Below are 12,682 nucleotides of genomic sequence, written 5' to 3'. Positions count from 1 at the left end.
AAAAAGAAATAAAAGGTAATTTGATTTCAAATATATAAATACATTCTGTAAAAGTATACAACACGTATCTTAAATATCCTTTTTTTTTTTAGGTAAATATATAATATCTTTAATGTTGGCTAGACACTTTGAGTCATTAGGATTAAAAGTTTTACCTGGGTGGAAGTTATGTACTAGCTGTAAGTCAAAGGCAGTTTTATCAGTAGAATACCCTAGTGAAAATGAAGTAGATGAAATATTGACAGAAGAAGATGAACCATTTACTCATATTAATTTATCCCTTGAAATTTTTGGAGAATCTCCTATTAATTTACATTCTGTTGCTTTACATCAACGTGTTGCATCTGCAATGAAAAAATATAAAAAATCAATAAAATAGATTTGTGAAGATTTAGCAGCCCATTATGGAATAAGTAATTTGCATTTTATAGATAATTCTATTGCGTCTTATTCGAAAACAGATCAAAATACAGCATCTGATCTGGATAAGCTGACACTATTAATGAGAGAAAAGATAAATGCTTCCGACTATAAAAAAAATTTAAAAATTCTCACTTTAACTCCTGAATCTTGGTCTATGCTTCTAACTACTTTGAAGTTAGTGTGAATGCTATTCGAACAGCACGTCGTATGAAACAGGAAAGTGGCATACTTTGATTCCCATTAAACAAAATTGGAAAAAGTGTTCCACTTAATGTTGTCTCCATTGTTCAAAGTTTTCATGAAAATGATGAATACTCACGAACAATGTCTGGTAAAAAAGATTATGTAAGTGTTAGAAAAGGAAAAAATAACAGAATGCAAGTACAAAAACGATTGCTATTGTGTAACCTGAAAGAATTGTACAGCCAATTTAAAGATATAAATCCAGGGATTAATCTTGGAATTTCTAAATTTTGCAGTCTGCGTCCTAAGTGGTGTGTAAGTGGATGCACCCTTCACCCAGTTGTTTTATACTATAAAGTAGATGGCATTATTTTACACGAATCATTTTGTTTTATGTCTGGCGATACGATACACGATACCTGTTTTGTCTATCAAATTCAGACTATTTTATGTAATTATATCAAAGAAACCCTTCCTTTAATTTTCAAATTGTATTACTTTTCTGATGGATGTGGAGGACAGTATAAAAATTATAAAAATTTTCTAAATCTATGCCATCACTCAGAAGATTTTTTATTGGAAGTTGAATGGGTATTTTATGCAACCAGTCACGGCAAATCTTCTTGCGATGCAATAAGCGGTACAGTAAAACGAACAATAGCAAGAGAAAGTTTGCAACGTCCAAAGAAAAATCAAATACTAACAATCGATGCAATGTTTGAATTTTGCACTCAAAAAATGCTCGCAATAAAGTTCTTTAAAATTGATAAAGAAACTATGGTTAATGTTAGAGCTATGCAAATTAAACAATTTGAGAAGGAAAAACAATACCAGGAACTCGAGGATTTCATCATTGCATACCAGTTTCGAAAACATCTATGTTATTCAAAAAAACTAGTAACGATATAAATCCACAATCTATTAATATAACTAAAAAATCAAGTTACCAAAATTTAAGTTTAATAAATTTTGAGCTAATGCAGAAGTACGAATATTACGCATGTACATATGACTCGTCTTGGTGGATTGCAGTCGTCGAGGAAAACGATAAAGAATATAATGATATAAAAATGAAGTTTATGCATCCACACGGTCCATCTGAACAGTTTTTCTGGCTGAAAAGGAATGATTATCGTTGGATACCAATCACCAATGTAATAACATTAATAAGTGCACCAACAATAATATCAGACAAATACGAACTTTCAAAAAAAGATTTTAACAAAATTAATAAGTATATATTTGTAAATCAATAATTTTTTAAAGGATATATTATAAAAAATTGTATATCAATTCAAGTATGCATCATTTTTAATTATTTTGAATACTACGATAAGCGAAATATACTATACTTGGGTTTTTTTATTTAGTTTTTAAATTATGTATTTGGCAGAAATGATTTTTTCACGCAATGTTCTTCAAACATACAATGATCTAATTTGAAATTTTAAGCTTAAAAAATTTACCGCACACCTAAAAATTTTACTGGGGCAGGTGTCCATTGTTTTAACATTTATAATTGACATTTAGGTACTTTTTAATTATAAAATGAGTTTTTCATTTGTATATTCAAATTCCTCACCTTGAGATTAACTAAGTCACTTATTTTTAGAATTCACATGTTTAAAGACTTGGTTTTATAAGGAGAAATGTAAATTTGAATATGGCGGAAAATGACCGAAACAATAAAAGTAGCCAAAATTAAAACAACCATTACTCACGAACCGTTGGGAGTAAGACCTTGAAATTTTGGGATTTATCTTATTTTATAATGTACTAACTATGGTAAAAATATAAAGAAAATCCTAGGACATAGGGTTGCATTTTTAAAAAAAATTGGTTGTTTTGACGCGGAATTACCAGGGCCGTACCAGGCCAACTTACGCTTCGGGCAAGCAAATAAAATTACGCCCCCCTCTAAAAAAAATATACAAAAAACACATTATATATATATATTTACATGAAAAAAAATTAATTATTGATCACAAAATTTATCGCATCAAGTTAAAAGAACAATTTGTCACCAATGTTTCACAAACTTCAGTTCAAGGTCACTTTTCTGGCTTTTTTGGAGGCAAAGTCACTAATGACATCATCAAAATCAAGTGCGTTGGCCACTTCATGTTCAATTGAAACTACTGCCAGACAAGACAAACGTTCTTGGCCCATAGTTGATCTCAAATAGTTTTTTATGATCTTAAGTTTACTGAAACTTCTTTCACACGTGGCAACTGTAACTGGTAAGGTGAGGATGATGCGAATAGCAATTGCCGTGTTAGGATAAGCATCAGTCAATGAGTATTTATGAATGAGCTGCAAAATGTCCATCGGGCTAGATTTTTCAAAGTTTTCCATCATTGCAGCAGCTTGATATTTAAAGCTTGCCATTTCTGACTGGAAATCTGAAGAATCTATATCTGCCTTGTAAATTTTAGACAAATTTTTGGCTTTAGTCTTAAGTTCATCCACTGAACTTTTGGAGAGAGAATGTCCACTGAGGAAGTCAAAATCTGAGGATACTGCAGACATAGCTTCAAACCGCCACTCAATTTGTGTGAGAATGCTGTCAAATACAAGGTTGCACTGGGATCCGAAATCTGTTTCTGGTGACAAACGGCAAAAGTCATCTTCAGCTTCATAAAGTGCCATCTGCTTCACTTTGCGCTTTCTCTTCATAGGAAAGTCTCCTTCAATTCCAATTTGGATAGCTGTTTCTGCAGCAGCTTTGATAATGTTGTCCACCCCAACATCTCTCAGATTCTGAATGGAAGCCTGCAGTCCTTTCATTTTTTTTGCTGCAATGTCAATTGAAATGTTTTTAGACTGAAGCAGTTTGTTTTCCCTGTCAATTAAAGAAAGAATTTGACACCAAAAATCCAACAAACACAGAAAACTGAAATCAATTTGAATGATGAGCTCTTTTGCACTGCAAACTGAGACAGCATTTGTCTTGGGAGTGTGAATTATGGATTCCAAAACTTGAAGAACTTCTTTTATTTGTCTGTGTAGTGGGATGATTGCTTCTTTTTTGGCAGACCATCTTGTATCACTATTTCCCTTTAGTGAGATGGACAATGTTTTCATCAGTTTTTCCCATCTTAAGGTAGAACTTGAGAAAAAGTTAAAGATGGCTTGAACTTTTCCAAAGAATGTAATCATGAGTGGAGAAACTTCAGCAGCATGGACACCAACAAGGTTTAAAGTGTGAGCTGCACATGGAACAAATCTTGCAAACTCATTTAGAAAATGGATGTGAGCTTGGACGCCATTATATTTTCCAGACATATTGGCTCCATTGTCGTAACCTTGGCCCCGACAATCAGAAATGATCAGGCCATCCTTCTCCAGTTTTTCGGTGATTTCAGCTGCAAGGCCCTTTCCAGTTTTTTCGTGAGATTCAATGAAGTCCACAAAGCTTTCCTCAATTGTACAGGTTTCCTCAGTGATGTGGACATACCTGATTATTTGGGTCATCTGTTCTTTGTGGGAGGCATCTGGAGTGCAGTCAAACAAAACAGAGTAGTATTTAGCTTCTCTGACATTTGACAAAATTTCATTCCTGACTTTCTGCCCAAGTAATTCAATCAGCTCATTTTGAATTCGAGGAGAAAAGTAGGATGTTGTGGTTTTCTTTGCCTTAACGGATGCAACGTGTTTAGCCACTAAAGGATAATAATGGCTTTTTCAGCTCAATTAAGTTCAGAAAGATGCCACTGTTTTGCTCTCCAATTACTTCTGTTGAACCCCGAAGGGCAAGGTTGTTCTTGGCACAGAACAAAATTACATCAACAATCACTTTCAAGATATCTCTCCACTTTTTCATCTCTCCGTTGATAACTCTCTGCAGATCAGAATCAAAGGTCTTTCCTTCCTTGAGATTTTTTTCCAGATTTTTCCAATCAGAATAGCATCTTCGGTGTTCATTGCTGTTTTCGTGTTCTGGAATTCTTGGGTTTAGTTTTTTCCAGTCACAAAATCCTTTTGAAATTTCTGAAAAATTGTTGGTTTTTGTCGTTGAAAATAGCAGACAGCAAAAACAAAACAAAGAATCTTTTTTGTTGCTGTACAGCAGCCAGTAGCGAACAAATTTTTCACCATTGGGATGAATTTTTTCATACCATTTTGAGCTGAAGTGTCGCATTCTGTTGTCAAAGTCACAAAGTGTGTTTGGGAAAAATTCTCTTCTTTCTTGCTCCGACCCATGCTGAATCAAAAAGCACCTTGTTTTATCTGTCATTTTAGGCCATGTAGCTGGATCACTGTGTTGAAAGTTTTCTCCTGAGGTTGCTGAAATTTCTGAGATTTCAGGAGGAAATTCACTGTTGCCCATTTCAATTGGTTTGAAAAAGCTGAGAATTTCTATCTTCTTGTGCTTCTGAATCATTTGGTCCAAATTCGTCTTGACTTTGGCCAATGAAAATCTCCTCTTCAATTAATTCCAATGGATGATATGAATTTAAGTCAGTAATTAAAGATGTAGCAGCAACTTCAGCTGTTGAATCATTATCAACTTCATTGCAAATATCCTCTGAAATAATTTGTTTTTCCACAGAAGAGTTTGTTACCAACCACTTCTTGAAACAATTTCTTAGTTTTGCGTCACTTTCAAGACGGTCTCTTCTTTTCTTCTTAAATTCAACACCAGATAATTTTTTTGCACGATTCATTGTCAAAAATAATGTTCAGAAAATACAACTTTTTATTTTTTAATTGCGCTCTTCTATTATTTCTTTTTTCTTTTCTTCTCCCTCTTTATTTTTATTATAATTTGCTTACTTTACTTTCTTTTGCTTTCATTTCATTTGTTTCTTTATTTAAGCCGCTTAAATTAAGCGTTCTTTTTTTTAAATTCGAAGTTTTTTTTGTCTTTACTTTTTTCTTTTTAGAATAATTTTTAAATGTGTGCGTTAAATTAATTTATATGATCCTTAATGAATCATTTGTTTATATTATAAATAATTATTGGTTTTTAATTGTCGTTCTTAAATTCAGCACCAGATAATTTTTTTGCACGATTCATTGTAAAAAATAATGTTCAGAAAATACAACTTTTTAGTGTTTAAGGGCGCTCTTCTGTTTGGTAAATGAGCTTTTATTTTAAAGTTCGTCAGGAGGCGCAATTTTAATTAATTTTCTTATCAACATAAAAGTGACGCCACGCAAATTAGTTTCATAATGTGAAAATAAATAAATTAATTTGGGGAATTTTGCGCCCTCCCAATTTTGGCGCCTCAGGCCGCGGCCCGGCTGGCCCCGCCCTTGGTACGGCCCTGGGAATTACTCTAACTTAATCTTTTTTAAAGCGTCAGAATTAATTACTCTTACAAATGGCTAAACAAACAATAGATTTTGGAACGCAACACTTTAATGTTTTCAAAAATACAAATAATGTTTTAATTAATAACTTTTACGACCCAGTTTTGCAATTTTTTAATAAAAATAATTTTAACTCGCAGTTTTTTGACTTGAGAACTTTTAAAAAAGAAATCGAGGCAAAATAATTGCATTTGTATTTATTGATTACACCTAGTCGCACACAGAAACTTTCATTCTTTCTTTGTCAAGAAAAGTAAAATATTTTGAAATAAAAGTTTAAAATCTATTATTTCACCATCAAAAAAAAGAATAAAGCTATCTGGTTCAGCTTTCAAAAAGTTAAAAAAGCAACGACTTGAAAGTGACAAAAAATTACAAAAGGTGTTTGCAAAATGGATTAAAAAAAGCGAAGATCAAACAGAACAACCAGGTAAAAATATTTTTATTGATGGATTTTCAAGTCAAAATCACAAATAAATTTAATTAAAAAACTTAGCAAACTAAGCCATGTCACTTGCAATATTACAATGGAAAAAATGTTGATATAGTTTATTTTTATTTTTACAGCGCAAAAAAGTCCAGTTTATTTTCGATGTGATGATGAACAGTTACTGCAAAACAATGAAGTCAACCAAAATGCAGTTACAACAAATTTGTTAGAATTCAAGTTTGATGATCCATTAAATTGGCCCAAAATGAATGACAGTCTAAGATGTTCTTTGGTTGAACATGGTGCTAAACAAGACAAGAGAGAAGTCTATACTACCACATCAACATCATCAGAAAACAGACATTTCAGCTCTAGTTGGTTTGAAAAAAATCTTCCTAATGGGGAAAAAGTTAATCATCAATGGTTGTTATACAGTGCTTCAAAAAATTCTTTGTTTTGCTTTCCATGTATCCTTTTTTCAAACACAAAGACAAGCAAGTTTGTAGATACATCAAAAGGTTTTTCAGAATGGAAACAACTAAACCCTCGAATCCCTGAACACGAGAATAGCTGTGAACATAGAAAGTGTTTCACTTCATGGAAAGAAATGGAAAAAAATCTGAGAGACGGAAGATCTTTAGACAGGGACATTCGAAATGCCATCCAAACTGAAAAAAAAAAGTGGCGAAATATTCTAAAAGTTGTTATAGATTCAATTATGTTCTGCGCTAAGAACAATTTGACTTTTCGAGGCAGTTCCAATATTATTGGTGAGCCAAACAGTGGAATCTTTCTCAACACAATTGAACTAATAGCACGCTATCATCATCCTTTAGCAGAACACATAACGAATGTTAAACTTAAGCAGAAATCTGTTAGTTACTTTTCCCCACAAATTCAGAATGAACTAATTGAACTTCTTGGCAGAAAGGTGAAAAGCGAGATAGTCACGAGTATTAAAAAAGCCAAATATTATTCAATTTTATTTGATTGCGCTCCTGATCTCTCTCACAAAGAACAAATGTCAGAAATAATCCGATATGTTTGTGTCACTGATGGAGAATGTTTTATCGAAGAGAGCTTTCTGGATTTCATTGAGTCTCATCAAAAACCGGAGTTGGTCTGGCTTCAGAAATATTATTCAGCTTAAATAAATTTGAATTAAACATCGAAGATTGCCGAGGTCAGGGTTATGACAATGGAGCCAACATGTCTGGTAAATATTCTGGTGTTCAAACCCAAATAACTGCAAAAAATGATTTAGCACGGTATGTGCCTTGCGCAGCTCACACTCTAAATCTTGTAGGAGTCCATTCAGCAGAAGTTTCCCCATTTATGATTACATTTTTTGAAAGGTTCAAAAAATATTCAATTTCTTCTCAAGTTCTATTACCAGATGGGACAAACTGATGAAAACACTTGAAGTCACCCTAAAAAGTCAAAGTGAAACACGCTGGTCTGCCAAAAAGGAGGCTATCCATTCACTAAATAATCAAATCACAAATGTTTGCAAGGTCCGGAGTTAGAGAGATTTTGATTCAAGTTGATTTTGAGTTTCTTTGCTGGCTTGACCTTTGGAACATGATACATTAATTGACAGAGAGAATCGCAGCTTACAATCAAAAAATATGACAATTGATATTGCATCAAAAAAAATTGCTGGTCTGATTGCTTCTATACAAAACCTTCAAGACAGGGGTATTCATAACAGCATGAAAAAAGCTGAAATAATATCAAAAGATCTTGACATTGAAGCTAGCTTTCCAATCAAAAGAAAACGAAAAGCAAAAAGGATGTTTGATGATGAAACAAGGGAAGAAAGTTCTCACATACCTCCAGAAAAAAATATTGAAATTAATTGTAATATAGTCTTTGACAACATAATTACACAATTACACTAGAGATTTGAAACAATGGCTGAGATTTCATCAGATTTTGAGTTTCTAAATGGTAACTCTCTTGCAAGTATGTCAGTTAAAGATCTGAAGAAATGTCGAGATAAACTTTGTCAAAAATATGTTCGTGATCGTAATGCTAATGAATTTCTATCTGAAATTGAAAGCTTTAATTTTCATGCCAGTGTCCTGATTCTAGATTTAAAAAACGCAAATCCATTGAAAATCTTGCAATTTATGCACACCTATTCTTTGACTGAGGCATACCCTTTCATTGAAATTGCTCTTAGAATCTTTCTCACACTACCCGTCACTGTGGCACCATGTGAACGTAGCTTTAGCAAACTTAAGCTTTTGAAAAAATATCTAAGATTCTCCATGGGTCAAGAAAGTTTGACTAATCTTGCCATTTTGTCAATTGAAAATCCCCATGCATGAAATTATTGATAACTTTGCTTGAAAAAGAAATTTTGTTTCAATGTGTCTAATTTTAGTATTTATTAAAAAAACTAATGCCTGGTAATTTTTTCAATGACTTTCAACCACAAAGCACGATTTAAAGTTGATTTTAAATGTGCTTTAAGTAGGTTTAACAAAATTTGAATCAAATTAAACATTAAAAAAATTATTGAATTTGTGGCAGCATTTTTTCTCCTTGCCCGAAAAGATTTTTGATCTCACTACGGCCCTGCTAGTTTGCACAGTTATATTATCACAAATTAGTTTAAACTCTTCATTGTTGTAAGTTTTTACAGCTGGTTTCAAAGTTTTCCTTACCCATTCGATCCTAAATTACATATCTGCCCATACGTTTGGTTATCAATACAGATCAACGTTATTTTGGTAAGATTTCAAAAATTTCTTTTTTTGGTAAGGATTAACTTTTCTTTTAGACAAAAACTTTTTCTTTTTGCTCTTCGCGTCATAAATTTTTTCAGATTTGTTCAGAGTTTAAGATTTTATTCGTTTACAAAATTCACCTCAGTCTCGATGTCATTTACACTTTCTTTAGCAAACAAAGAAGCAGAATTACTAACGAAAAAGAGTCTCGATGTTTGATATTTTTTATGAAGTTATATTTAAATTTAGTTGTCTATTTTTTTTTGCATAAAATCGTTACTTAGTTACAATTACAACATAAAGTGTTTAAATTTCTTTTTATTTTCGCAATATTCTTTTATAATACGTAAAGTACGCCTATTTTATTAGCAAATCGAATTGAATTCCATTTGATTGCGCGTCCAAGTTAAATTTAACGTGTTGTTCTCCGTCGTAGATAAGGCTTTTTAACATTGTGCTATGTTGATGTAATATCTAGGTGAAAATTTGAAAAAATTTCTCGAACTCTTAATAAAATAAGTTTCTTATTGAAAAGTAACTTAATACTAAAAGTTTCTTATGATTTTGGGCTTCTAGTAGTAATTTCTTTAAAAAAAATTGTATTATAAAGAAAAGTGGTCTAGAGATGATTCTACAGGGGTATGGGGATCGGGGGAGGGGGAGAGATGTAATACCACTCGTCTCCCCAAAGAATGCAATTTCCAAGTTATAGTCAGTTTTTTAAGGAGTATAGCGTAAATAGCAATTTGATTTGGGTAATTTTTTGTTTTGAGGGTCTTTTTCTTTTTACTTTTTGTTTTTAGAAACGTCTTAGTTCGAGCATAGAACATTGTGGAACACCTCCTGAGATCTACTAATAATAGAGACAAAGTTCTTTGTTATAAACATATTGTTAACGATTTGTAAAAGAGCTTTTGAACCAACTAACACGCATACAGACACATTTAGTGTCAGTATTTATAGCTGACACATTACACCATTAGTCTAAACTCGATTTTACATTTGTCTCGCGTTAAATATTTTGATATCGCGCGTGGGTTTTTAATTTTTAGGAAAGCATGTTTTTTTCTTTTTAAACTGTGACAAGTTGAAATTTATAAAGCCACGCAAATAATATGATTTGTCTGCACGTCTATATATGTTTAAAAAAAAAAAGTAAATTGCAAGTGTCAGAAGTATGAAATACAAATCTGTCAAATTATAATATATATATATATATATATATATATATATATATATATATATATATATATATATATATATATATATATATATATATATATATATATATATATATATATATATATATATATATATATATATATATATATATATCATGGTTTTAAATAATTTTTTAAATTTTTATCGTAATAATTTGTATTGATAATCAGATAAATTTATATTTCTCATGGTTTTTGATTTTTTATATGAACTTTAGCAAAGTTTTGCAAAGTCCTCAAACTATATCCCGAGTTTCTATGAAACTGATTAATAAAATAAATTTTATACTTAAAGTATCTTATTGTCTTTCAGAAAATTCAAAAATATGGGAACGTATCTTTCTTCTCCTAAAACCGAAAAAATATCTCAAGACATGAGTTATCCACATATTGACTATGGAGTATCAGGAATGCAGGGTTGGAGAATTTCTATGGAGGTAACAGGTGGCTTTAACTATTTTAGTGCTACATTTAACTTTTACAACAATTTAACATTTTTAATAGTTTTACATAGTTTAAGAAATTTTTTTTAGATAATCATGGTTTCCTAATTTGTGAAATTATTTTTTAAATTGCTTTATTTTTGATGCTATGAAAGTAAGTGGTTGAGATCTATTTTTTTGAATTTATCCAACTCTCATGAAGTTATCATATCAGTTTATTGGCTCTATTTATCTAGATATTATTTCTTGTCTCTGCATCAAGTCATGAATCTTGTGCGAGATTAAAACCTTTTCTGTGAAAGACACTGATAACTAGATAGGGTGGAGATTACAACAATGATTTATTTTAGCCATTTTTCAATTGAAATTAATTAAGATATGCCACCCTCTACTGACTCCATGAATCAAGTGCACCACCACCCAAGATAGAGTTTATAATTTGAGAGCATATGTTTAAAATATAATAAAGATAGTATTTAACAATAATCATTTATTTATAAAATAGTTATAACAATCATTCTTGAAAAAAAAAAAGAGTTTTTATGATATGAAATAGTTTTTTAGGAATGTGAAGTAATTTGGGAAATTTATATATATATATATATATATATATATATATATATATATATATATATACATATATATATATATAGACGGGTTGGAATTGTTTTGAATTTGTCCGTTGATGTACGCATGCGCAAACTCTTGGCAGTCAAAACAAATCGTTGTTGGTTAATTTTTTGCTGGACTTCGTATGAAACTTCTGAAGATGTGGTCAAAATCTTTGTATTTTAGCATGTTAAACGGTAGTGATCAATTAGATTACAAGAAGAAATTAACATTAACAAACAAGGAAACGTTACCGGACCAGTATCCAATCGATAAACGATCGAACTGAAGCCAATAAGACTACTGTTACTAGTAAACTGTATCAATGGAACCAAGTAAAGAGAAAGGCTGAAGCATCATCATTGCAAAATATATCCTTTAATAGACCAAAATCTAATGATTTACCATGTGAAATAAGATCAGCTAAAAGTACTGTAAAAACTATTCCATCAATGCAGAAGAGTCCGTAAAAAATTTGGGTCTAGATAAAGTTCAAGAACAACCAAAGGTTATGCCTAAAGCAGCGTATTTTAATTACGTATTGTCTTAGAAAAATACTGACGGTATATTGATATCTGATGTGACAGAAGAAAATCTATGTCCAGAACCTTTAACAAGTCTGTTTGATTGATTGAAGCAATTAATTTAGATAATTCTGTTTTAATAGAGAGATGTTTTTTAAAATACAAAAAATACAAATTAACTTACACCTCAAGTTCATTTGATTTTTTTATCTGAAATTACTAAACTGTAGAGTTTATCCAGTACATTGAAAATTCACAGAGCAGGGAGAATTACAGCCTCTAATTTTTATGAAGTTATGCATTTCAAATATAACAACTCAAGTAAGTCATTGCTTAATAAGCTAATGTGTTATACGAAAGCACATAACACACCTTCCTTAACTTATGGCAAAGAAATGGAATGTAACACTATGAAACCATTATGAAAGAAAAACACAAAAACTTCCAATTGACAACTTCAGACCTTCACATTTTATACAATAAACCATACTTAGGAGCTTCACCTGACTATAGTAAGCTGTTCTTGCCATACTGTCGTTTTGCTAGAAATAAAGTGTCCATTCAATTATCGAAATGGTTTAGTGAATTGGGAAACAGATAAAAATGTTGATTCATTTAAAAACATGAAGAAAAATCATAAATATTATGCACAAGTGCAGGGTTAACTATATGTTCTAAATAAAGAATATTATGATTTTTTCGTTTGGGCTTCAAATCATTATTTATTAGTTTGAGTTACAAGAGACTTGAAGTTTATTGATGAAATGATGCCTTTGCTCTGGAAATTATTGAGTGTTTA

At 31.2% G+C, this 12,682-nt stretch overlaps 3 protein-coding genes across 3 annotated transcripts in view; 2 read left to right on the top strand and 1 right to left on the bottom strand.

Moving 5' to 3' along the window:
* Window positions 1-2,646: 2,646 nt before the first annotated feature.
* LOC136088266 (zinc finger MYM-type protein 1-like) lies at window positions 2,647-4,936 on the bottom strand. Its single transcript, XM_065811951.1, has 2 exons — window positions 4,340-4,936; window positions 2,647-4,242 (listed from the first exon to the last, which is right to left on the bottom strand). Exons 1-2 carry the CDS (start codon window positions 4,934-4,936, stop codon window positions 2,647-2,649), a joined length of 2,193 nt encoding a protein of 730 aa, XP_065668023.1.
* Window positions 4,937-5,527: 591 nt separating this feature from the next.
* LOC136088265 (zinc finger MYM-type protein 5-like) lies at window positions 5,528-7,502 on the top strand. Its single transcript, XM_065811950.1, has 3 exons — window positions 5,528-5,571; window positions 6,198-6,352; window positions 6,490-7,502. Exons 1-3 carry the CDS (start codon window positions 5,528-5,530, stop codon window positions 7,500-7,502), a joined length of 1,212 nt encoding a protein of 403 aa, XP_065668022.1.
* A 2,616-nt stretch (window positions 7,503-10,118) lies between these two features.
* The window catches only part of LOC100208679 (uncharacterized), a 55,062-nt gene continuing 52,498 nt past the window's right edge, over window positions 10,119-12,682 (top strand). Inside the window, exons 1-2 of the mRNA XM_065814063.1 lie at window positions 10,119-10,262; window positions 10,621-10,744. Coding sequence (XP_065670135.1) covers window positions 10,634-10,744 — 111 coding nt within the window. The 5' untranslated portion in view covers window positions 10,119-10,262; window positions 10,621-10,633. The remainder of the gene's footprint in view (window positions 10,263-10,620; window positions 10,745-12,682) is intronic.

This window comes from Hydra vulgaris, chromosome 12 (genome assembly GCF_038396675.1).
Source record: "Hydra vulgaris chromosome 12, alternate assembly HydraT2T_AEP".
NCBI classification, from domain to species: Eukaryota; Metazoa; Cnidaria; class Hydrozoa; order Anthoathecata; family Hydridae; genus Hydra; species Hydra vulgaris.
The sequence above is the reverse complement of the archived record's forward strand: the minus strand, read 5'-3'. Positions and strand labels throughout refer to the sequence as shown.